This window comes from Delphinus delphis, chromosome 9 (genome assembly GCF_949987515.2).
Source record: "Delphinus delphis chromosome 9, mDelDel1.2, whole genome shotgun sequence".
Lineage (NCBI taxonomy): Eukaryota > Metazoa > Chordata > Mammalia > Artiodactyla > Delphinidae > Delphinus > Delphinus delphis.
In genome coordinates, this window is record NC_082691.1 from 83,908,858 (window position 1) to 83,935,275 (window position 26,418).

Here is a 26,418-nt window from a genome sequence, read left to right on the forward strand (position 1 = left end):
AATTCATTTAATTTCCAGGTGAGGACTGTTATTATCCCATATAACAACTGAAGAAACTAAACTACCTAAAGGTTAAAGGTTTCGCCCAAGGCCTCTAACTAGCAAGGGTGGGGGACACCGGGTAATGTGATTTCAGAGCTGGAGCCTCTCCTAAATAACAGTACAAGAGGAGAGCCACTGAGTCCAGCGAAAAAAGGAGACGAAACTCTAGTACAATGAAGAGCCAAAAATTCCTTTGGGCTGAGTAGAAAAGTTAATTTCAAAGTGCCTGCCTGCCTGCACGTCTCCATCTGCAACGTTCTCCCTTCCTGGCAGGCTTTCCAGCCCCTCCTCCTCTGACAGCGGACTGAGCCAGGAAAGTAGGTTAAAGGTCGCAGCTGGGATTTGGCCCTTCCTGACTCGTTTGGTCCCTTTTCCGCAGAGCACGCGGAGCCCGCAGAGACGAGGGAGCTCCTGGATTGTCACTCGTCCAGTCCAGGCACGCGGTACCGACAGTCCTAGCACTCAGTGGACCTGCTAGAGTCACCAGCCCCCGAGCTTTGGCCCTCTCCCCTCCTCCTCCCCAGGAGGAAGGCAATGAAACCACCGACAGCCTTCCGCGTGGACGTTCCTCCCCAGGGGCCTCCCCACTCCCAGCGTGTCCCCAGCACTCTATTTCCCGAGATCCGCCATTGGGTGCTCTCACGACAGAACATCGACATTTCTTGGGCTGGGAGGGTGGTGCTTAATATGACTTCCCAGCACCCAAATGGGCATAAAGTTGGACTGTGACCTCCTAGCTCTTTGGTTCAATCGCAAAGCATCCTCAAACTTCATTTAGTGGCCACATTTTAGACGAGGAAACTGAGACTCTGCGTGCAAAGGGACTCACTCAGCCACACGCAATTAAGCGCAGACACCAGGACCAGGTGAGTGTTTCACATTTTCTTAATGTGACAAACTCATAGAAAACGGAATTTATGTTGTAAAAAGTTCTCACCATTCCAGAGATATCAATGGCAAATTAAACCTCAGGACTTGGAGGCTGAGGGGGTGGCGTCTGGAATCCTGGTACCTCTAGGAAATGAAACAAAGTCAGCTTTTCAGTCCCTGGAATGGAGAAAACTGGGAGCAGAGGGTAGGGTGGGGGTCTGAGGCCCTCTGACAATCTGTACTTTGTTGAAATCTCTGAAGAACCCATCCCCCCGCCGCCCGGACTTCATCCCATGCAATATGCGGGCCCTTGGATTGGGGCGTCTCAGGTGTATTTTCCACCGACTTGGTATGAGGGAAAAATGAGCTTTCTGATTCCTTCAAAAGTTTCCTGCAGCACGAAAAGGCAGTCGAGGTTAACTCACACGCCTTGTCCCATTGCCCACCTCAATGACTCAGAGCCGCAGGACGTACGTTTCTCGAAACAGCCCAGACCACAAGCGCAAAGAACCGCCCCGGACCCCAGACCGCCCTCGCCGTGGGGCGGGGCGACGGTCTTGCGTGGGGCGGGGCGACGGTCTTGCGTGAGTCAGGGCTCCAGTGCGCGTGCGCGGGCTTTGGGCCGCACCGCGGCTATAAGTGCGTGGTGTGCATCCTGTTCCGCGCTTTGCTGCGGGCTGAGCTTTTGTCTTCGGAGAGGCTTTTGGGTTGTCATCTTGCGCTGCTGGTTGGCCGACTTTCCTTCCGACTCCGTACTACCAGATATTACAGCGAGCGGGCCACTCACGGCCCTTCCTCCTGGAGGTGAGCGGCCCTGTGGGCTTCCCGGCTGCCCGCCCCCATCCCCTAGGCTGCTTGCGCCGCGCGCCTGCTGGCAATCCCCGCCTGGGACTACGCTGCCGGGAGCGTCCCCCATCGCTTCGCCGCCACCCAGGGCCCCACTCAGCTGCCCAGCCCTGCTTTCTTGCTAGCGTTGGGTTAGGCCCCCATGCCGTGCCCTCCCAGAGCACCCTTAGCATCTCCTCACTGTCACAGCCCTTGGCGGGTTGTTGTAGTAACTGCCTGTTTTCTTGCCTGTCGCCCCTGGACTGTAAGGCGCGTGAGGGCCGGGTTCGTGTCTGCAGGGCCTCCTCCGGTGGCCTTAGTACTTTCCAAGGTGCCTCACACGTTGTGAGTATTCAAGGTGTACTTGTTAAGTAGGTGAACTTGATAGATCTGACTCCCTTAGAATTATTCTGACTTTCAAAAAGTTTATGGTTGGGCTTCCCTGGTGGCGCAGTGGTTGAGAGTCTGCCTGCTGATGCAGGAGACACGGGTTCGTGCCCCGGTCCGGGAGGATCCCACATAATGCCGAGCGGCTGGGCCCGTGAGCCATGGCCGCTGAGCCTGCGCGTCCGGAGCCTGTGCTCCGCAACGGGAGAAGCCACAACAGTGAGAGGCCCGCTACCGCAAAAAAAAAAAAAAAAGTTTATGGTTAACTCGAACCTGCCTGAGGTGTGAGGGAGACTTCAAGGCAGGTTGCTTTTGCTTTCTCAAGGGCATCTTCTTATATTCCCACCTCCGCCCACCCTCACCAAAACCTTGCTTCAGGAAGGTTTCTGGTCCGTGGACTGTGGAACAGGGATTGTGCATACCCGACAGGAAAAGTAAAAGTTTTTTACTTTAAGGGAAGTAAAAGTCTTAAGGAATGCTCTTGAATTAGTCCAAGAGGCTAGACTAGTTCCCCAGCCATGGAGTTTACGGTGTAAATATACTTGGAGATTCTGCTGTGGTCCTTGTCCCCCTGGCTGGCTGAGCTTCCTGCTTCGCTCCAGGGTCAAGGTCAGAGGCACGCATATCCCAAAAGGCTGGAGATTAACCTCGCTCTCTTTCCTCAGGATCCAGAGGCCTTCCAGAAGCAGAAGGCAGCTCTACTGCTCTACAGAGGAGTGGGATCCTTTGAGCCATGAAGCATATGTTGAACCTCTATCTCCTAGGTGTGGTGCTGACCCTGCTCTCCATCTTCGTTAGACTGATGGAGTCCCTGGGGGTCTTACTGGAGAGCCCATCTCCTGGGAGCTCCTGGACCACCAGAGGTCAACTAGCCAACACAGAGTCCCCAACAGCCTTCCAGACCATCCATCCAGAGGGGTGTGATAAGACCTCCCTCCACCAGCTGTAACCTTGGAACACTGGCCTAAATACGTCCAGCTGTACCAGTTCCTGGGTAGGCAAGCTCAGCATCAGTGCTATCAGGGAACTAACTCTTACCAGGCCCTTGAAGGGCCTCTCCACCTGCATACTCGTTGCTCTGGATAAAGCCTATTTAATACACAGATGTGAGTGGGTCGCCTGTGGCTGTGGAATGGAGTCATCTCACTCTTCTCCCCAGTCCGCCATATGCTTTGCTGTCCTTGGCAGCATGGCTCTGTCTTCTCTTCGATGGGGACTTGTGCTGCAACTTCAGCTGTTGGGAGATCGTGTTATTTTCAACCCTACTTTCTAAGCATCTGCTAAGAGTTCCTTTGGGCTTGGGTGTCTTATGGTCAGTTTATTTGGTGTTCAGTTTCTCTTCCATGAGAGCTCCTCTCTGTGCAGATAACAGTTGAAGAGGTGTGTGGGTTGGCTATAGGAAGGGGGAAGGCGGAGTATTCTATGTCCCGTTCTCATTGTTTTACATTTTTAAGTCATTCCTCCAACATAGCGTGTACGTATGTGTGTATTGGTCTGAAGAGGGCAGTGGGATGACAGCGCCTGCTCAGGACGTGGGCATTTTGGCCACCGTGTGGCATAAATAAATTTTTCTAATGAAATAAAGTTGAATGTATATTTCTACAATTTGTCTTGTTGACTTCTGCCCTTGAAATTAGTGGTAGGGAAGGGTCTTAATTCGCAGATCTGAGGTTTCACATCTTAAAACTTTGGAGCAGGAAAGTACATAAAACGCTTTGTTTAAAATATAAAGTAGGGATTTCCCTGGTTGTCCAGTGGTTAAGGCTCTGTGCTCCCAGTGCAGGGATCGTGGGTTCGATCCCTGGTCGGGGAACTAAGGTCCCACATGCCTCATGGTGTGGCCAAAAAAACCAAAGAACCAAATCAAACCAAAAAAATACAAGGTAAATAAACCTCTGAACTTGGAGGCCGGCGTGCTTGGGTCTGCCCTGTATTAACCAGTTTTCTGAGCCTAGGCCAAGGCCATTACAGTTCTCTCTTGACTCTGTCCATATCTAAAGAAAAAGAAAAATGATCATTTCTTCCAGCCCCTCACCTTCAGTCTCTGGAGAAAAGAAGACTACCAGTCCAGCAGGCCATGGCTTTTTTGTCTACGTTCTTATCCACCAGACTGACTACTCAGTTCCGATTGTTCTCTAGGTCAGCTGGTAAAATGTGTGGACCTCACAGATGATTGTTGCTGCTCTCCCAGACCTAGCAACTTGGCCTTTCCATAAAAATAGAGGTCTTTTTTTTTTCCTTCAATTCACCCCTCCTCCATCCCCACCCCATGTTGAAGCACATTCCCTCCTCTGCCTGTGGTAATTTATACACTCGTGTTGGTGTACACATCATTTTGTTTACGGTGAGTTTGATTTACTTTTGCCAAAGGGTAAGAATGGCGCATGGTGTCCTCTGCTAAGTCAGTTTTACTTCCTGAGTGTTCTTAAGCTTAAGTGCCACTACCCTAGAAACCAGTGGTTTGGACATCATTTATTGCACTATGGTAGTCATTAGAGCTGTTTACAAATATTTCCAGCTTCCCACATTCTGGGCACATGATAAGATTGTACTCCCTGGTCTTTTGTGGTTGGCTGGGCTTATGTGCCTTGTGTTGTAACAGAGTACTCTCAAAAATATAGTTGGCTTTTTATCTCTGATTTCAGGCAGTGTCATGTGACAGTAGCTGCCCTTTTCTAGACATATTTCTTAAATTTGATGTCTTTTCTCATTCTCGTGCCTCCCCAATTACTTTGGGGCATTTTGATCTTTTCAGTTGGAGAGCTTGCACCTGAAGTCTCTTCCCCAAGCCGTTTAGCTTAATTGAAATGGTTTACTGGGTGCCACAGCCTTAATGAGGTCTTGGCTCTAAAACAATTTAAACTGCTCAGAGGTTTTAAAAAAGATATGATGGCCATACCGTTGTTTTGATCTTTCTTATGAGTAGGGTAAGCAACTGTCCCTGTGCCTGGCAGGGTTGCAGTACTTTCAGTGTTAAAACTCGGACAGTTCTGGGCAAACCCGGACGGTTGGTCACCCTCCCTACAAAGCTGAGTTTGAATTGTCACTAGAGTTTGAATTGTCATAGGAGGGACTTCTGTCACTCCAAACATTTCTCCATTTTATCTATTCCCACTTAGGGTTGAGAAGCAGTTGCTTCTGTGAACCAGTATGATTTCCGTAGTCTCTCTGGATCCCTATGGCTACTTGTAAGCTGGCCAGTTCTCTTCTGAACTCATCCTGCAGTGCTTTGTCAATGCAACCGATTGTATACAATTCCTGCTGCTAAAATTCTGTTATCTGATGCTTTCTCCTAGTTTATTAGGTAGATTATTAAAGTATGACTTCTAAGTTACTGCAGGCAACAGTTTTACCAAATACTTTGCTACTATATGACATGGGTTGCCATCCTTCCAGCCTCCAATAAGATTTCTCTGCTGCCCTCCACATGTTATTGTCATACATATTAGGGTTTTTGTTCTTGTTTTTTTTGTAGTATGCAACACCCCCCTCTAGATTCCAATCTCCGCATCAGTCAGGACAAATTAGGTTATGCTGCAACAACAACCCTGAAATCTTCGCAGCTTCAAACAGAACAATTGCCTAAGGATGCCCTACCTGGGGGCTAGTCAAGAAATATTCCCTTCCCTCAGGGTAAGGGGCTTTCATCACATCTGCAGAGTGGAACATCACAATCGCTAGGCTGCTGTGTCTCCCACTTGTCCCCTCTCTCCTTACTGCATTTATCCTGTCCCTGTTCCACCAATGTACATTAGATGTGTAGCACATGGCTTGCCTTTTTAGTTTATAGTTCTCTAGCTCACGCCACATCTGAAACTGGTATAGGAACTACTGTGCATCACTCAGATTCTTTAATTTGAACTTGACGTTGTGACTATAGGGAACTCTTGGGTTGTTTCCTTTGGTGGGGGGGAACATATAGTGAATATATTCCACCTGCCGAGGAATAGTGAGCTGGGAGATAATACTGACTAGCAGGGTCATTAGTAGTCCTCATTAATGTTCCCCCAATATTTCTGCCCTTGTCTTCCAAGCACATGATAGAATCGTACTTCCTGACATCCTTGTGGTTGGATGGGGCCATGTAATTAGTTCCAGCCAATGAGCTGTGAGTAGAAGTGACTTGTGTCATTTCTAGGTTGGAGCGTTTAAGCACAGGTTCTAAAACCTCCAAAGCCCTCTTTTTCCTTCTGCCACAGTGACCAGCAGTGCTCCAAATGGAACTGTTCATTAGTGTAGGTCCTGGAGTGAGGATGCCATGGAGTAGAGCTCTCAACTGGTTCCTGATGACCATGTAGTGTACATGAGAAAAGAACCTTTGTTGTCTTAAGCTACTGTGACGTAGGGTTTTTTGCTAACTTTGCCTATCCTGACTGATACATTGCTTACAGCCCCTACTGGGTGCCAGGCATTGACTAAGATCTCATCACTACCTACCTCAGATGACATACACAAGATGAAAGGGGGGATGCATATAAACAAATAATATTTCATGGTTTTATTATAGAATAATGTGTATAGGACAGTGGCTATGTAGTTATTTACGGCAGGAGATGGATGTTAAGGAAAAGCTTCTTAGAGGATCTGAATTTTATTTTATTTAATTTTTAATCTTTTTATTTTGGCCAAACCATGTGGCTTGCAGGATTTTAATTCCCTGACCAGGGACTGAATCTGGCCCACGGCAGTGAAAGCGCCGAGTCCCAGCCACTGGACTGCCAGGGAATTCCCAGAGGATCTGAATTTTTAAAAATGAATCGGCTATCAAGTTAGGAAAAAGATTCCCAGTAGAGCAAACAGTGTGAGGAAGGGCATGGAGATGAAACTAAGCACAACATATTTAGAAAACTGCATGTATTTAAATATTTTAAAATATATATTAATTATTAGCTTGAAACCTTAACTCTAGTGCTATCTCGTGGAATGGAAGGAAAGGAAGGAAATACTTCAAGTGTATGCTGTGTGATGCTTTCTGGGTTTGAAGGGCTGCACTGCTAAAGCTTAAGGTAGGTATCAGAAGATTAAGGACTGGAAGATATGATCTAGTTTAGCACTGTCCAGTAAAGATATAACGCAAGCCACATATATTATTTAAAATTGTCTAGTGGTCGTCACATTGAAAAGAAAAATAGGAAAAGGTATTTTAAACAAATTTTAGTTAACCCAATATATTAAAAATATTTCAATATGTAATCAACATAAAAAGTTATTAATGAGATGTCTTACATTCTTTTATTTTTGTACTAAGTGTGTATTTGTACTGGTGAGTATTTTATACTTACAACACTTCTGCATTTCAATTAGCCACATTTCAAGTGCTCAGTAATCACATGTGGCTAGTGGCTAGTGTATTGGACGGCGTCTTTTCATTTTACTACAGAGGAAACAGAAGGAAACTAAATGACTTAGACAATATCACTGAATTAATTGGTGGTCCATATTTCCAGTATGCAGCTCTTTTGTCTACAGCACGATTTTTTTTTCTTTTTCAAGGATTCCTCAAAATTCAGTACAGCAAAATAGGTCAACAGTGAGCTTTTTCACCCCTGAGGTAATTCTTATGTGGGCACGTGTGAGATTTTGTTTCTAAGCAAACTTCCTGTAACAAAATTAAAATTATAAAATGGCTATAACTTACAATGTTTATTTTACATGCTGCTTTGCGCATAGAATATCAGTAATGCCAACAAACTTGATTTGCTTTACAGTGCAAACATGCCAACTTAACTCATAATTCATCACTTGAGTGCTGTCTTTATTACTGTTTCTTTATTTTTTTATTACCCTTTTCTCCTAGACCTTGTCTGTACACATCAGGCATATCTATACTGTAAAAGTATGAGGTCAATTTGGACTCCTTTTCCCCTTTTCCTTAATATGAAATGCAGAATTAAATAATTGATAAAAGCAGGTAGTTTTCTGTAATCTGAGGAATTCCAAATTGGAGAACATTATATTCATAAGACTTATTAGAATTAGAATATTTATGTAAGAAGGGGTAGGAAAAGTTAAATGCACTATATTGGCATAAATATGTAGAAACATTGTCTAAAAGGATAAACGAGAGATGACAGCAATGGCTTCATTTTGGGAGAAAGATGGGAACTGAGCCAATGACAGGGGTGGGAAGGAGACTTTTTGTCTCCCTTTTGATACTTTTTGATGTTTGTATGTGTGAATGTGTTACTTGTTCAAAATTTTATTTTTAAAAATGCCTATAATCAATCTTTTCCTTTTATAATGTCTATTTTAAAAAGCCTTCTGGGGCTTCCCTGGTGGCGCAGTGGTTGAGAGTCCGCCTGCCGATGCAGGGGACACGGGTTCGTTCCCCGGTCTGGGAAGATCCCACATGTCGCGGAGCGGCTGGCCCCGTGAGCCATGGCCATTGAGCCTGCGCGTCCGGAGCCTGCGCTCCGCAACGGGAGAGGCCACAACAGTGAGAGGCCCGCATACCGCAAAAAAAAAAAAAAAAGCCTTCTGGACTTTTTTTAAATAAATTTATTTATTCCTTTTATTTTTGGCTGCGTTGGGTCTTCGTTGCTGCACGTGGGCTTTCTCTAGTTGCAGTGAGCGGGGGCTACTCTTCGTTGTGGTGCACGTGCTTCTCACTGCAGTGACTTCTCTTGTTGCGGAGCACAGGCTCTAGGCGCGTGAGCTTCAGTAGTTGTGGCACGCGGGCTCAGTAGTTGTGGCTTGTGGGCTCTAGAACGCAGGCTCAGTAGTCGTGGCACACGGGCTTAGTTGCTCTGCGGCATGTGGGATCTTCCCGGATGAGGGATCGAACCCCTGACCCCTGCATTGGCAGGCGGATTCTTAAGCACTGCGCCACCAGGGAAGTCCCGGCCTTCTGGAATTTCGATTGGGATTTTATTGAATCTACAGATCAATTTGGGGTGAATTGTCATCTTAATATTGAATCTTCCGGTTCATGAACATGATATATCTCTCCTTCTGTGGTGTTGATAAGGAATTTTGTGTCTATGTTCACAAGTAATGCTGGTCTGAGGTCTGTTGCTTTCTTTTCTTGCATTGTCTTTATCTGGTTTTGGTAATGCTGGATTCATAAAACAAGTTGAGAACTATTTCCTACTCTGTTTCCTGAGTTTGTATTACATTGACATTATTCCTTAAATGTTTGATAGGCTCCTCCAGTGAAGCTCTGTGGGCCTAGAGTTTTATTTGTGGTGCGATAACAAATTCAGTATCTTTGATGGATGCATATATTTGATTTTTCCTAAATCAGTTTTTTAAAAGTCAGTCAAAGGGGCTTCCCTGGTGGCGCAGTGGTTAAGAATCCACCCTGCCAATGCAGGAGACACGGGTTCGAGCCCTGGTCCGGGAAGATCCCACATGCCACGGAGCAACTAAGCCCGTGCTCCACAACTACTGAGCCTGCGCTCCAGAGCCCATGAATCACAGCTACTGAGCCCACGCACCACATCTACTGAAGCCCACGCACTCTGGAGCCCATGCTCCGCAACAAGAGAAGCCACCACAATGAGAAGCCTGTGCACTGCAATGAAGAGTAGCCCCTGCTAGCCGCAACTAGAGAAAGCCTGCGTGCAGCAACAAAGACCCAACACAGCCAAAAAATAATAAATAAAAATAAATTTAAAAAATATAATAAATAAATGTCAAAGTTTTTTCTAAGTCAGTTTTAGTAATTTCTATGTGATGCCATTTGTATAGCATATCTAAGTTGCCAAATTTTTTTTTTTTTTTTGCGGTACACGGGCCTTTCACTGTTGTGGCCTCTCCCGTTGCGGAGCGCAGGCTCAGCAGCCATGGCTCACGGGCCCAGCTGCTCCGCTGCATGTGGGATCTTCCCGGACCGGGTCACGAACCCGTGACCCCTGCATCGGCAGGCGGACTCTCAACCACTGCGCCACCAGGGAAGCCCTATATTATTAAATTTTTAACAATGGCTGTGTTTAACAACTGGCTCGTTAAAATTCCTGAAGATTTAACAGTTGGTTCTCATGGTCTTTTTTGTGATGCTCCAGCATACACTGTATCACACTTCCTCATTTGCTCACAGTTTCCAAATAAATAAACCTCTTTGGTTTGTTAATAGCCTGGTGTTAAAAAAAAAAGAAAAAAAACAAAAAAGAAAATTATCCCATGAGATGGGGGAGGGAAGATTGGGCTGAACTGCGGGCCCCATCCTGAGCTCTCCTGGCCCAGTGAGGGCCTGACATCAGGCGAACAGGTCACATTTACAGAGAAAATTTTTGTGAGAGGCTTCGCCCTGAGTGGGGAGGATTGAAGGCTGTGGGTTTCCCGATAGCCTCCCTTGCTGCTGTGCAGCTCGCAGTCTGGCCATAATCTTGGGAGAATTGTTTTCCTTGTGTGTGGGGAGATTGACTGAAAATTGGAGCAGGCTGGACTTCCCTGGTGGCGCAGTGGTTGAGAGTCTGCCTGCCGATGCAGGGGATATGGGTTCGTGCCCTGGTCTGGGAAGACCCCACATGCCGTGGAGCAGCTAGGCCCGTGAGCCATGGCCTCTGAGCCTGCGCGTCCGGAGCCTGTGCTTCGTAACGGGAGAGGCCACAACAGTGAGAGGCCCGTGTACCGCAAAAAAAACCAAAAACAAAATGGAGCAGGCTACATTATTGCTAGTTTGTAGTGAGTAGGAAAGGGGAGAAAAACACCCTGCTCACTCCCCAGTCCTTCCTTGCCTCTTCTTTTTTTTCCCCTTTCCTGTTGTTACCCGTCACATTCCCTGATGTCATTCCTGCCATTGTGAGCCGACAGGCCCTTGCCAGCCTGGGGGACAGCCAGTAAGTCAGGAGGGGAGGTGGAGATGTGGAGGTGGGGGAGTGGTGGTCACACCAACACCGTGGAGCTGGGCTGGGTCTGAGTGGAGCCCCAGGGATGTTCCCCAGCCCATCCTTCCCAAGAACCAATGAGTAAAATTAGGAGCCTCCCACCTGAGGTCATGGAACCAGGCCCTGGAGTGGAACTTGGGGTGGAAGACGGCCTCCTCTGTCAACTGATTCATTCTCCAGAATTCAACTTGTTCTCTGACTCGGTGGTGTTTGAAAGCAACTTTATCCAGGTACCCTTGTGCAGCTCAGGGCCAGCTCTCCTTGCCTTTCCAAACCTGTTCCCGGGGATTGGTCCAAAGATATCAAGGCCTTTGAAAGCCCTGGGGAGGAGGAAGAAGCCAGGAAAGCCAGAGAAACGAGAGGGTCTGGGTCCCAAGTTCACCTCAGTTTGTGCCCACAGCATCACGGGACTCCCTGCAGGTCAAATGCTTTCGGGAAATAGAGTTACACCTGCAGAAGGAGACAGCAGAACCCACTCTCCAGGCAGGTTCATAGGCACCCTCCCGGGGCCGCTAGTCCACGCTGGCTGATTAGAGGGGATGAAAGCAGCTGTAGGAATCCGTGCTCTGAAACCCAACCTTCTTTCTGGGATATTATTATACAAATACACTTGCATGAGACCAAGGTCCCTGGATAAATTAGCCTTGCCCAGATTCCACCATCCCCCAGAAGAGTAGTAATGTGACCTATGGAAGTGAGTGTTTGTGGCCTGGGAAGCATGGAGACACCAGGAGTGCAGGGCGGACATCTCACCAAGGTGCTACCCGCTTCCCTCCAGTGGTCTGGCTGGGGACCACCTGTGCTCCGTTGCAGGTATGGCATAACCAGTCAGCAAGCTGTGTGAGAGGCAGGAGATGCAAAGAGAGATCAGATAGTGTCCCTGGACAAGAAGCTTGTGAATTGGTAGGTTTAAAGGACATAGTATAAAATGGTAGCTGTTAAGAAAGCGCGGCGTCAGAGGGTTTGGACTAGCCGAACCCCAGAGCATGCGCAGAGCACTCCTTCAACCTGGGCAGTTGTGGAAGGCTTCCCAGAAGGCGGGGTCGTAAGCCGTTCTTTCAGGTCTTGCTGAGACTTCGGTAGAAGAGCAGGGGGAGGACCTTCCAGGCGAGAGGGACTTCAAGTTCCTGGGTGAAGGCAGGAGGCTGGAATGCACGGGAGGGTCTGCAGTCAGGAATCCATGCGGTGGAGTTGAATTCACAGAGCAGCGAGCTACTCTCTGACGAGGTCCCCCAAAGGTTCATGGCTCCAGGTGCCCTCTGGTCCCTGCACCGCCCCAGGGAGCTGCAGAGCTGGGCGATCAGCTGGCAGCATGGGGGGCGTGGGGGGGGGGCGTGCTCATGCCTAACACACACTCAGAGGAGAGTTAGCAGTATCGTGGGAAATCCAGACTCAAGATATCAAATTCTAGTCATGTCCTTGGGTGTGAGATTATGGCGGCAGGTTTATTCTCCTAATATGTTCTCTTTGGCCTAGTATTAAAACTGTTTAGATTCTCTGGATGGACGCTAGGTGACTCAGGCAGCAAGAGACTCAGACTGTGCCAGGGAGGGGGAAAGACTGCCTGTGAAGCTGGCCCTCGGCAGAGCTAAAAGCGGCCTTGAACTTATGCTGTTCCCTCCCTTCCCTCCCCTCAGCATCACCGTCACTAACGTCACCGCCAAGAAACCTCACCCGCAAACATTTACTTATTACTCCCAGTGTGTGTGGCCCTCTGTGTTTTGTAGCGCATATGAATTTCATTCCACAACATGGGCTCCAAGAAATGTTCCTTTTTTTTTTTTCAAAAATCAAAATTCACTTTTCTTGGGGCACCATCTACTCAGGCTTGTGGGAACTAACATTTCAGTCATTCCTGGGGCTTTCGCCTGGTCCCCAGTTCCACCACGGGCTGTGAATGGCCCCGATGGTCTTACAAAGCCTAGGATATCGGGAGAAGGCCCTCTGGTCTTGGGAACGCAGGGGTCACTCCTCAGGTGTTCCTTACCCTGGTCCCTGTGGTTCCTTAGAGGCCACAGACCTGGTGCTTCTCTGCCCGCCCTGGAGAGTGAGGTAGGGGTGTCTTAGCTGAGACACTGTGCCCCAGTGCCAGGCATCCATCTCCCTGTCCTGCCACAGCCCCGAGTGCTGCAAGAGAACAGGTCCTTATTACACTCAAGACCCAGCAACAAGCCCGGCACTCCCTCGTCTTGGGAGAAGCTCCCCAAACCTCCCTCAAGATGGGCTGCCTGGGTCTTCTCCGTTCAACAGCTCTTTCCTCACTCTCCTCCCCTTCTGGAACTTTCTTCTCACAATGTCCCTTCCAGACCATTAGAAACCTGTGCTGGAGCTTCCCTGGTGGCGCAGTGGATAGGAGTCTGCCTGCCAATGCAGGGAACACGGGTCCGATCCCTGCTCCGGAAAGATCCTCCATGCCGCGGAGCAACTGGGTCCATGCTCCACAACTGCCGAGCCTGTGCTCTGGAGCCCATACGCCACAACTCCTGAAGCCTGCGCGCCTAGAGCCCGTGCTCCGCAACAAGAGAAGCCACCACAGTGAGAAGCCCGCACACCACAACGAAGAGTAGGCCCCACTCGCCTCGCCGCAACTAGACAAAGCCCGCATGCAGCAACGGGGACACAACACAGCCAATAAATGAATGAATGAAGAAAGAGAGAGAGAAAGGAAGGAAGGAAGGAAGGAAGGAACCTGTGCTGGCTTCTTACTAGTGCATCCTTTTAAAATTAGTAATGCAAAGGACTCTAAGAAGGGCAGCACAGCGTTCCTGTCGCCCATGAACTTAAGTCTCTCTGGGGAGACCCACAGGAAGGATAGATTCAGGTCATGACCCAGTCCAGTGTGCCACACACCTGCAAGAAGCACAGGTGCTCTAAGCCTGTCGCCAAGTTGAAGAGCCGTTTTCTAGCATCTGTAACCTTCCACCCCTGTCTTCTGCTTCTCTCTGACCCATGTGCCTGGGGCTGATTTCTAGGTCACTAAAGCCGGGAACTGGATGGATGTCTGTGACGGGTCTACCACTGTGATCCTCGGGGTGACCTCCTCGGTGCCCTCCTTGCCACTCCCCAACGTCCTCCTGATGGCCAATGTCACCTGGCCCCAGGGTCAGTTTTCCACCTGTAGCACACCTGATAGTGCCCCAGTCATCACCCTCAGCAGGTAAAGAAGGGCTTGAGGGAGGGGCCGGAAGGGGCAGGATGAATGACTGCGTTGTTTTGCAGCTGGACTTTACTTATTTATTTTTTTATTTTGTGGCCTTTGTGTTTGTTTGTTTTTTTTAGCAACATAATTTTCTTTTTTTAATTGGAGTAAAATTGCTTTACAATGTTGTGTTAGTTTTTGCTGGACTTTAGCTGAGAAGAAAGAACAGTGTTCTTTAGCTGATGAACTATATAGACTTCATTCATTCATTTGACAAGTATTTACTTAGTATCTATGTGTACCAAGCACTGTGTTTGGTGCTGTGGTAGAGCACCAATCCCTGTCTCGGCCTAGTTTTTGAGAATCTTAGCTTCCTTTTGCTTATTTTTTTTTTGTCAATATTGACTTAGAGGTTTTCAAAAAGAAAGGTGAGTGATATGATAGTCAAATAGGATTATGAGGTGTTGAGATTGAAAAAAAAATACTGGATGTATAGGAGACCTCTGTCCATTTTCTTAATCTTTCAGCACAGTTAATCAGGATCTAGGGAGGAGGAGACCTGAAAATAGAGCCAGAAAACCTTAGTTCCATTTCCTACTTAAGAAGATCTAAACTTGGGTAAATCACTTAGCTTCTCTGAGCCACAGTTTCAAATTCTGTAAAATGGAATTACTACTACTTATCTTTCCTTCATCAAAGGGTTGTTGTGAGGACTAAACGAGATATTATACATCGACTCTCAGCCATTGTTATTGGTGTGGGCAGATTCTTTAATAACTAAGGCCCTGGAAATCAGAGAAGAGTCGGTCTTAGTGATCATTCCCACTCTCAGACCATGAGCTTTCTCCCTTGGGTGTCCCCCAAGCGGAGGTCAGCACCTAGTGAGGTTGACCCAAGCTCTAGGAAGGCACCAGCTTGGTTGATTAAAATCACTGATGCCTCTGCCATGGGAATTTCCTGATTGTGTCCAGGATTCTCCCACTGAAGTACGTGGAGCTACGAATCTGCGACCGGCTCCAACGCATCCTGAGGGTTAGGACAGTGACTGAAAAGATCTTCTACCTGAGGCTCCACGAAAAACACCCAGAGGCTGTGTTTCAATTCTGGATCCGCTTGGTGAAAATTCTGCGGAGAGGTCTGTCTATCACCACAAAAGACCCGAGAATCCAATTCTCTCACTGCCTGGTGCCCAAGTTGCCCTGCAGCTCCACCGAAACAGTAAGTTTCACCAAGATCCCGCCAAGAGATCTGTAGGGTCAGCTGGGAATCGGAAACATATCACCTCCCGAGAATTGATGGGTATTACAGTCTAGTGTTGTGTGGGGATGAGCAGACTTCTTTTTCAAGGGTCAATGATACACACACACCAAATTGAGGTCTACAGACATAAAAAGTAAATTAATTTTGTTTTCCAAAAAAAGAGCTATAAAGTACTTCATTCACTTAAAAATTATTTGCTGTTTTTTGCTGGGGTTTTTTTTTTTTTTCAGTGTTATAAAGGAATAATGCTCACTGAAGAAAATCAGAAAATTACAGAAAAATCACCCCTACTTCTTTTCAGCCCCAAGCAATCACTTGGAACATTTTGGCATATTTCCTTCTATTCTTTCATCTTAATTTTTAATTTATATATTTGAGGACATTAAATATATATACATTTCTGAATGTTGCTTTTTTTCCAATTTAGATTATATCATAAGCATTTTCCCATTTCTTTTAGAAGCCCTTTATATACATCATTTTGGTAATTTCATGCTATTCAGTTGTATGAATGGGTTAAAATTTACTTCACCATTCCCCTAATATCATTCATTCAGAGTTGTTTCATTCAGAGTTGTTTAACATTCAGAGTTGTTTCTGACTTTTCATTATTGTAACTGATGCTACAACAAGCATTTATGTATCGTCCACATTTCTGATTGTTTTCTCAGAATTGATTTTTAGAAGCAGAATTCAAAGGGTACAGACATTTTTAAGGCTCTTGATACATACTGCCAGATTATTTCCAGAAAGTTCCTACCAAATTATACTCTCTCCAATAATAGGAGTGACTGTGTCACTGTATCCTTATCACAATTGAGAAGTATAAATTTTAATTTTCTAGTATGATAGGCTGAAAAAAAGTGGATTCTCTGATTTTTCAGTGAATCTGAACACTGACCTTTTTTTTTTGCATTGGCTCTTGTGTTCTTTGGCCATTTTTCTCTTGGCAACTTTGCATTTTTCTAAATTGATTTGTAAACCAGAGCTTTTTATATATCAGGATTTTTAAGCCTTTAATCTCAAGTTTTTGCAAATATTTCCCCTAAGGATTTGCTTTTCCCTTTTAGTTTATTTAAGGATTTCTTTTCTTTTCTTTTGACCCATAGAAGGCTTTCCCAGTACCTGCTTAGGGTAGAAGGTCAGGAAGGAAAAGTTTGATAGATTGGATAACCTTAAACCTTCAGATTTCAGGATGGAAACACTTTCCTCATCTCATGTAAGTGGCATACTTTAGGCACTCTATCACTGACTTTGAAAGTCAGCTCTGCTGCTCTGGTTCACAAGGTTCAGAGCCTGTGCTCTGGGCAGATAGCCACAGCAGCCCATCAGGGAGAGGAGGCGATCCTGCTAGGGCCCCATTTTTGGTCTCATGATTCGAGGGCTTGATGTTGAAGGAGCAGGTTCCCAGGACTAGGCTGGCAGACACAAGTGAGTTCCTTCAAGGTTATGGCCCGAGGAAGCCAAGGGCTATCAGGGAGCAGACCTGGCCATCTGACTGCACATTTCTCCATGCAGTCTGGAAGCGGCCTCCTGTCATCCTGCCAGTCCAGTGAAAGCTCCATGAAAGCTCTTGGCAGCCGAGCAGACCAGTGACTGTTTCTCGAATCTCTCAGGAAGGTCCCAGCTCACAGCAGACAGGTGGGTCCTCTGCGCAGGCAACGCCGGCATCCCTTCCCGCAGCACAGAGCCATGGTGCGGGGAGGGGTGGGGGGCGGGGGGCGGGGGCAGGGCGGTGCTCAGTGACACCCTCTGCCCACCCATCTCAGTTCCTTCTCTTCACTTTAGACCTTTGCATGTGACGTGTCCCCTTAATTTTATTATAAGCCTGTCCTTGGGAACAGGGTCAGTGGCTGATTGATCTTAATAGTCCCTAGGTAAACCCTAGTGTTTTCATATGGAATGTGTTCAGTAAAAGGAGTGAGGGATGAATAAATTAATAAAGCAGGCTCATGGAGTTATATATTGACTATCTCCAGTCCCAACTCGCAAGGGTCCCTTGGGTAAGACAATCCCAAGGCCTCCGTGCCTCACTTGTCTATTCTGTAAAATGGACAGAATAGACGTTAACCCACATGGGAGACCACTGCTGGCTCCGAAGTTTTACTAATCTACTAAGTCATTGCGTTAGATTCTTTCTGTACCAAGAGATAGAAAACCAAAGCAAGATTGTTCAGTCGATACATTGAAGAAGTACAACTTGTAGGGTATCATCAAAATGCAAAATTTTTTCCTTTCCTTTATAATTTTTTCAGCGGGAGAAGTTGTCTTTTTGCCCCTGGATAGAAGCTGGTCTCTGAGCAGGTCCCATAGCATATATGGGCTCCCTCTTAGAATATAAAAGAGTTCTTTGGTCCCTTTAAACTGCAAAAGCAGCATCAGTTGTGAAATTAAAACATCCAGTGCAAAAAAAAAAAAAAAAAAATGCAGTGCCTGAAAATTATCAAAACTCTAAAGTGATCACATCACCCCCTTCAGTCAGCTTGGCCTCATATTAAGATGGCCCTTCATGTGGGGACTGGACCTTCGCTCCTCTCCTTCTGTTTCCTGATTTTAAAGCTGGCTTTTTCTCTTAGGAGCTTTCTTGGGTTCCTTGAAGTCCTCACCCCAATGCAAGGCCCCCGGCTCAGGCCCTGGCTCTGCAGGCGTCCATGCACTCAGGCCCTAGCTGTCAGAGTCCCCTCACTTTAAGGGAGTCCTTGCAGGTAGTGTCTACAGTGGCTCGAGGCGGGCTCTTTCTCTCCGGTACAGTTGACATCTTGTCCTCAGGAAATGTCCTCTCAGACTTTGACCAGCTACTGGAGGGAGGACTGTGCCTCCTAGACACAGAAGCAACTCCTCTTCACTCTGTCATCAAAGAAACCTGCTCTCCCGGTTCTGCCACCCTCCATTGTTTCCTGGGTGGGAGTTGTGCCCCGCCACCTACTGGGTCTCCCAGACCCCAGGGGCCACTGCTCAAGGTCTCTGGGTGTTCCCAGGAAGCCTCTGTGGTTCAGCTGGAGGGGAACGAAGGAGGAGCTCTGTACAAAGGACTCTCCACACCTCCTCTCTCTCAATGCTTTCATAGCCTTGCTCTGGGGCAGGGTCCCAGCTGTGGTCATGCTGGGTCAGTTCACCCAGGTCATGGTGCGCCTTTATATGTACTTTCCAGTCTTTTTTTTTTTTTTTCAACCTCAAGATAGTATTCTTGAATTCTAATGTAAAATTTTCCTCTTTGGGTACTCCTACTATTTGTATGTTGGATCATCTTTGCGTATCTAATTACCTGCCACTTTCTCTTTTTTATTCTTGAAACTCTCCTGCTTCTTCCTTTCTGTTTCTCTTAAGGCATTATCTGCTTCGTTTGTTTTTGGGTTCTTTCTGGCTTTAGGCTTCATTTAGGAAGTAATTTTTATTTCTTTAGAAATGTCTAATTCTTTTCTCAGTTTTATCACCACATTTGTAAATCTTTTATTTATATTTTGTATTTTTATTTTTTAGGCTGCACCACGCAGCTTGTGGGATCTTAGTTCCCCAACCAGGGATTGAAGCCGGCCCTCGACAGTGAGAGCACAGAGTCCTGAACACTGGCCCACCAGGGAATTCCTATAAATCTTTAAAATTCTGACTTAGTTGTTCTTTCATATGTTCTGTCCTTGTCTTAACTTCTTTTAGCTCATTTTGAAATGCTGGGTTGCACTTTTCATTTGTTTTGCAGGCACATCTTTTTAGTGGCATTCATTGTCTGTAAGGATTTATGATGCTTCATAGCCTCTTTTCTTTTTTTTTTTTTTAATTTTTGGCCACCTTGGGCGGCATGCAGGATCTTAGTTCCCAACCAGGGATCGAACCCGCATCCTGCTGCATTGGCAGGCAGAGTCTTAACCACTGGACCGCTGGGGAAGTCCCAACCTTTCTTCCTTATATAATTTTGTGTTGCCTTGGATTATGATCTCTGATGTAAACGTTTTTCCTGAACCTTTGCGGGTGAGGGGCTGGTCAAGGCAGCTTTCTGGTTTGGGCTCCCGAGCTCCCTCTTGTGTCATTTTTGTGAAGTGTTTATGGCCTTGTATTTTTTACGATTCCAGGGCTGTGTTCCTCTCTCCTATCTTTCCCTGACCTTTCTCTTTTCTTTGCTTTTATTGTTCCTGTCCTACTCAATTTGGATTCCATTTCCAGTGGTTTTTCCTTGTTTGAGGACGCGTCCTGCAAGGGAGGGTGTTCTGGTGGTTTTGAGAGTTCTTAAGGCACATACTTCACCAGCCTCTTCAGACTGTACCATGGACCCCTTGCACTTACTTCCAGTTTCCTTCTTCTCAAATTGGCTGGCTGCACTTTCCACTGAGAAGCTGTGGGAGATATAGGAGCTCTCCTGTCTACAGGCACATCAGATGCCCTGTTGCTTCTCTCTGCTTCCTCTCACACAGATACTGACACCCTGTGGGCCCTGGAGCTGTCTGTAGCTATAATATTTTATCTGAGCTTTTCTCAAACAGGCCTTTTTCTGTGGGACTCATGTTGGCCTAAATTGGAGGGGCAAGGGTTAACCCCAAAGAGCCACTGTAAGTTTGATTCCATATCAGAGATATTACTGGCTCAGGAGAAAAAAAAAATTTTTTTTAACGTAAGTTTTATTTATTTATTTATTTTTGCCTGTATTGGGTCTTCGTTGCTGTGCACGGGTTTCTCTAGTTGTGGAGAGCAGGGGTTACTCTTCGCTGCAGTGCATGGGCTTCTCATTGCAGTGGCTTCTCTTGTTGCCGAGCACGGGGTCTAGGCATGCAGCCTTCAGTAGTTGTGGCACACGGGCTCGGTAGTTGTGGCTCGTGGGCTCTAGAGCACAGGCTCAGTAGTTGTGGCACACGGGCTTAGTTGCTCCACGGCATGTGGGATCTTCCCAGACCAGCTCTCGAACCCGTGCCCCCTGCATCGTCAGGCGGACTCTCAACCACTGCGCCACCAGGGAAGCCCCAAAAGTTTTTATATTAGTTTCTCAGCTTGGAAGTTCTTGTACCATATATCATTTCAGACCTCAAACCAGTATTGGGACAGTCCCAAAGATAAGAATTTCCAGCAGAGACTTTTGTTTTGACCCAGAATCCAAGTTGATATAGATGAGCTTGTGGCACTGCATGGATTTCTTTCTGGTGTCCCAGATTTCTTTCTGGTGCTGAGAAGGTGGCTTTGAAAGTCCTGGACTTATGTAAATACCTCAGTTAATACCCTACCTAGCTCGGGCCCAAGACTTTACCTCCTGTGTCACGTGGCCATAAAAACCCAAGGCCTGGGTCACTAAGACTGGCCAGTCCCTCAGGCAGCCCCACTTTAGCTCATACTTCACTGATCTTTAATTTTGGTCCCTGGGATTTTTACTTTACTTTTTGTGAGTTTAACAATGCATTTAAAATTGTGTAGATCATATTTTATCCAGCATTTCTAGGTGTTTTGTGGCAAAGACATTTTTAGATATTAGGCCCTATTGCCAGTCTCTGGCTAAATAACCCTAAAATTAATTTCATTGGAAAAAACAAAACCTCACTGTACTTATTTCTGAATAGTAAGTGTGAGTGATTTTTATTTTCTTTTGGGTGCTTTTTTATAGGTTTTTTTTTCATTTAAAATAAGCATGTATTTCACTTAAAATCAAAATTTTAAAAAATTTTAGCCCAGTGTGTGTTTTTCTAGACACACAAGTGGTTGTGATTATTTTTTCAGTTGTTATTGTTTTGGAGAACTGTCTGAGGTTTTCTTTGCACTTATGCTGATAGCTGGCAGACTATAGTGGGCATCAGGCAGGTCCCAGTGGGTTCAGGTCTTGCCTTTGACTCATAACATGTTACATTCTCAACACATGAAAGCAAGGCTTAAGATTTGGAGGGGTATCTGTTCCACTTCAGCAGAGATGCCTTCTCTCCAGCCTCCCTCCCGCTTGGCTTTCTCTGCTCAAGTTGCTTGTAGGTACCTCATGCCATAAATACGTGTTGTCACTGCCCATCATTTCCATATTTAGATCTAGGTTCAAGGCACTCATGCTGGAAAAGACGTAATTTTAAAAGTTTCAAAATTAGATTCTTAACAATGGTTTCTTTTTCTTCTATTGCTTTCAATGACCCCAATATCCTGGGCTACTCCAGAAACACCGATACCACCACTGAAATAGACAATTTCAACTGCTCTGACAAGACACCCTCTCCAGTGGCATCCCCTGTCAATTCGAATATACCCATGAGAACCACCTTGAACCACAGTCTCTGGGAGCAAGAGAATCCAGTGGAGCACTTCCTGCAGGCTCCTGTAGCCGGTTCCCTAGGAGAGAACTTCCTGGGACCCTAACACCTAACCAAGACAGGGTCATCTTCCCAGGCTTCATTCAGTCCACTTGCTACAACCTTCTATAATGCTCTTTTCCTATTGTGGCCCAGAAGACCATGGGAAAGGTAAGATGGTGTTTATAACAAGGTGCTTCGGTACTTCCACCAATAAACCTCCAAGTGAGTCCCTAATTGTTATAGGTTGTGCTATGGGGGGTGGAGGTGGGGAGGGGCTGGAGAAGGACTAATTAGGAGCAATAGCTCGCTCCTTGGGAAATAAATGGAAAAAACATTCTATTAGCTCAGTTGAAACTCCCAAATAGCCGAGCAAAGCCAAGAAAGCCAGTCCGGAGGAAAGGACCTGGGGAGCAATCCAACTTCCTCTTACAAAGGGATAGGGGGAAACAGAGACAGGGCTGCTACAAGCCCAAAGTGAAAGAGTCCTGAGAATGATGGCGATCAACTAGGAGATGTTTTTGTGTCGCCCCACTTACCTCAAACAAGAACGTGAGTCTTCCTGCCCCATTCCCTGTGTTAAGGTAAAGCTATGAAAGGTCATCCTGGCCATGCAAACTTTGGTTGCTAATGAAGATGGGGCTTCTGTCAAGGAAGATGGTGACCCCCCATCACTGGAAGTCCTAATTGATTGACTCTTCCTACCCAGGACCTAATGAAACCCAAGTGGAAGACACAGTGTCTGTGTATATCAGGGATAGAACAGGACCCTTGACCAACCTCTGGACAAATGGGGAATACTGACTTGAGGAATACTACCACAGCATTCAGTAGGCATTGATCCAGCTCCTGCTAGGTGCCAGACACTGCACCAGTTGCTGGGTATATTAGAGAGAACAAGACAGATGGATATGATACTTGCCTGTAGGGAGCATATGGGAGAGATACTGAGCCCTGTTTTGGAGACACAGGAAAGCCATTTAGGTTGACATGATGTTTGAGCCACCTGGTCTGCAAATCAAGGCTGGAGGACCTGCTTCCCTATAGTTCACACGTGGGTAATACAGTGATGGAAGGAGAAGGAACACGACTGCCCGCCCCTCGTGCACGCTCAGTTGGGCTGAGTGGTAAATCCTAGCTAGACTGGGTCAGAAAAGACTGAGCTGAGAGGATGCCTAGTGTTTGTTGATTTCTTCCTGCCTCCAATAAAAATTAAAACAACAAATTTCCTTTCAGCATGTTACAATCAAACAAGCTGAGCATTGTTGGTGCTGGTGAGGGACATCTAGAAGCAGAACTTAGAAAAGACTAATGTGAAGGGTGACCACCCTTCCCAATTTATGCCTGTTGTTCTAGTATCATTATTAATGTGTACGCATTCCACTCTCAAAAGTATCCCTAATATGATATGTTTACAAACATTCAGGTGATCTCCATCCTCATTTCTATTGCCTTGGTTTAAGCCTCCATCAACTCTCACCTAGATTATTGTGGTAACCCCAACTGATCTCCCAGATCTGTCATCATTGTAACAATAATAGCTAATTTCATTAGAAACTTACTATATGCCAAACACTATGCTAAGACTTTACAAAGAACACTTAAGCGACACACTCATTAGGATGTAGATAATCTATGATCACATTTTACAGATGATGAACCCGAGCCACAGAAAGGTTCAAGAACTTGCTTAAGGTCATATAGGGAGCGAGTAGCAGAACCGGGACCTGAACCCAGTCCGTCTAACTCTGAAGTTCATACTCTTATGAATTCGATTTTCTCCCAATCCATTTCCTATCTATACTTCTAAAAAGCCATCTTTCTGAAACATAAATCCATCACTTCACTCTTGATAAAAGCAAGGGTATCCCTTGCTTTTTGTATCCCTTTGATAAACAATGGCCAGGCCTCTCTCTCCAGCCTCTCCACTGGCCACTGCTGCCCTTGAACCTCATGCTTCTACCATGCCAGATTTCTTGTGATTTCTGTAATATACCATGTGTTTAGATAGTGCAAGGATGTGGCACATCCTTCACTCTATTCAAATACCTGTCCTTGCATTTTCTACCTGTTGCTCTCATGATACTTGTCCTTACCGAGGGAGTTGTTCTATGCTACCATTGTGCCCTGCGTGTATCCAGTTTACAGCATTTCTCACACTACTGTAGTTGCTTGCCTGTCTGTTTCCTTGGTGGGACTATGAGAAGAGATACCATTTTATATTAAAGTTTTCTGATTGCCAGTAAGAGAAGCTGACTCTAATTTAAAGCAAAAGAAATTTATTGGAAAAATATGAGTTGGCTCACGGCCTCAAAGGGACAGCTGAAAAGTCAGTCTTGGAATGCACTGACACCAGAACACCTCTGGGGATTCAGGTAAGGATGGCTAATTGAACATTTCATCAAATGCTGCAGCAGGCTGGGTGGTTTCCCCAAAGGAAATTGGGGGCTGTTAGAAAAGAACAATTAGGGGAATGGATGTCTCATGGCTGATAATAACAAATGTCTACCACAGTCTGACTTTGTGTTCAGAGAGGCACTCTGCCATGGCCTCAAGCATCTCTGTATATCCTTGCTGAGGAAGCCAGATTTCAAGGCCTAGCTGTCCTCTGACCTTGAGCCATTTGTGTAGCTAGTCACATAGGCAGTTAAATAGATCAAGGTGACTAACACATGACTACCTTACGATGACTTGCTCTTGGGGAAGGACACTGGTTTGGTTACTGTTGAGTTACTGTTTGCTGAGCCCTTAGACCTGGGTTCCTCAGCTGCGGTGTAATCCACTGCAGGCATAGCCCTCACCTGGGCCCATCATGTTGCCCTGTGGGGATCGGGGGCCTGGCACTGCCATGCTGATGCTCCTGCTGTTTGCTGTGCTGTTATAACAAACTGTCTTGCTTTGGTCCATTGACTCCTTTTTTTTTTTTTTGGCTGCATTGGGTCTTTGTTGCTGTGCGTGGGCTTTCTCTAGTTGTGGCGAGCGGGAGCTACTCTTCGTTGCGGTGCACAGGCTTCTCATTGCGGTGGTTTCTCTTGTTGTGGAGCACGGGCTCTAGGTGAGCAGGCTTCAGTAGTTGCAGCACGCGGACTCAGTAATTGTGGCACGCGGGCCCTAGAGCCACAGGCTTCAGAGTTGTGGCACGTGGGCTCAGTAATTGTGGCATACAGGCTTGGTTGCTGTGCAGCATGTGGGATCTTCCCGGACCAGGGATCGAACCCTTGTCCCGTGCATTAGAAGGGGATTCTTTTTTTTTTTTTTTTTTTGTGGTACACTGGCCTCTCACTGTTGTGGCCTCTCCCGTTGCGGAGCACAGGCTCCGGAGGCGCAGGCTCAGCGGCCATGGCTCACGGGCCCAGCCGCTCCGCGGCATGTGGGATCTTTCCGGACCGGGGCACGAACCCGTGTCCCCTGCATTGGCAGGCGGACTCTCAACCACTGCGCCACCAGGGAAGCCCTAGAAGGGGATTCTTAACCACTTCGCCACCAGGGAGTCCCGATCTATTGACTCTTGCTGTCTACTTTGGGCGACTTTGAGCTTTTGGTAAGTCCATCTGATTGCTTCCTTAGTCGTTTTCTTTGGAGTCATTTCTTTGTTTCTCCTTGCCATCCTCTGTGAGACCTGGGTTCTTCTCTGATACTGTCCAAACCCCTCGTATACACTCTTATTCTATAATTATTTTCAGTATTAAAAATAATCTTCAACAAACATAATGCCTGTGTTTGGGGTCGGGTGGGGGAATCTCTCTTTATAGGGAAAACACAAAGCCTCCTCAATTACTGCATCCATTTCCAAATTTGGGTTCACTGGGCAATGTCTATTCTTCCCCTGGTTTGTTTCTATCTTGCCTTTATATTCCAAAAATTCTATATCAAATGGTAAATTGAAATGCTCCAAATACACCCTATGTATAATAATGAGAGAAGGAATAACATAAATTATATATTTCACCGCAAAGAAAGAAATACAGGTGGAAGTTCTTGTTTCTGCATCTTGGTAACCAGGCAGTAGCTAGTATTTATGACCTTCCATTTCAGGTACATCTCGCTTTAACGAGCACCTCAGCCGGTCGGGATTCTTCTCTTAGTAGGGAGACCACAAAAACTTAATTCCTGAAAAACCTAAGCCCTCGTTGTCTTGCTGTGTAGGGTCACGTGCTCTTCTGTTAACTGAGCAGGTGATGTAAAGAGGCATTTCAAGGAACATCTGGGTTCCACTCCTACTCCTTGCTGCCCGTATCGTGTAGAAGCAACACTTTTTGCCTTTGATAGTGAGTCAGTGCTCTCAAACAACTCCAGAACCCCCTTTTATACATAATCGCCATGTTCCCCTAATGGCAAGAGGAGCCCAAAATAGCAGCATCAGGCTCAGTTTTCAATCAGTGGAATGATTTTTGTGCCTCTGGTGCAATCATTTCCATCCTTAGGTATAAAAATCTCCAAACTTTGGACCTGCAACTTACGAACATTTTCCATACAGCTCTTTCTTTGGAAACTTCCGCAGGATGCACTCCATTAAAATGCCTCAGAAGGAGGAAAACATGGACCCAGGAAAGGGTTGGGTTCAATGTAGGAGAGAAGTGAAGGAAATCCAAGATGTCGATGAAGGGAGAGCCTGGAATGACAGCAGAGCAGTTGGTTCTTATTGGAACTAAATGTGCCTAAGTGTGTCTCCACAGAGGTCACACTGGTGGAATACCTGATGTGCTTGAATGTAATGAGAGGAGGTTTACACATATGGCAGAGTTTAGGGGTATATTAAGAATAGTATATAAAACCAAGCAACCAAAACGATGCTATAATTATTAACTCCAAGAAGAAAAAT

The 26,418-nt window shown here is 46.3% G+C and overlaps 2 protein-coding genes across 2 annotated transcripts; both read left to right on the forward strand.

The window, feature by feature from the left end:
- Nucleotides 1-1,535: 1,535 nt before the first annotated feature.
- On the forward strand, nt 1,536-3,927 carry HILPDA (hypoxia inducible lipid droplet associated). The gene is given in 3 exon segments (XM_060019989.1): nt 1,536-1,716; nt 2,790-3,014; nt 3,017-3,927. Coding segments are annotated over 2 exon segments (189 nt in total). The 5' UTR covers nt 1,536-1,716; nt 2,790-2,857; the 3' UTR covers nt 3,049-3,927.
- A 7,102-nt stretch (nt 3,928-11,029) lies between these two features.
- GARIN1A (golgi associated RAB2 interactor 1A) lies at nt 11,030-21,685 on the forward strand. Its single transcript, XM_060019990.1, is given in 5 exon segments — nt 11,030-11,182; nt 13,925-14,109; nt 15,063-15,313; nt 16,878-16,992; nt 21,465-21,685. Coding segments are annotated over 5 exon segments (903 nt in total). The 3' UTR covers nt 21,664-21,685.
- The last annotated feature ends 4,733 nt before the right edge of the window (nt 21,686-26,418 follow it).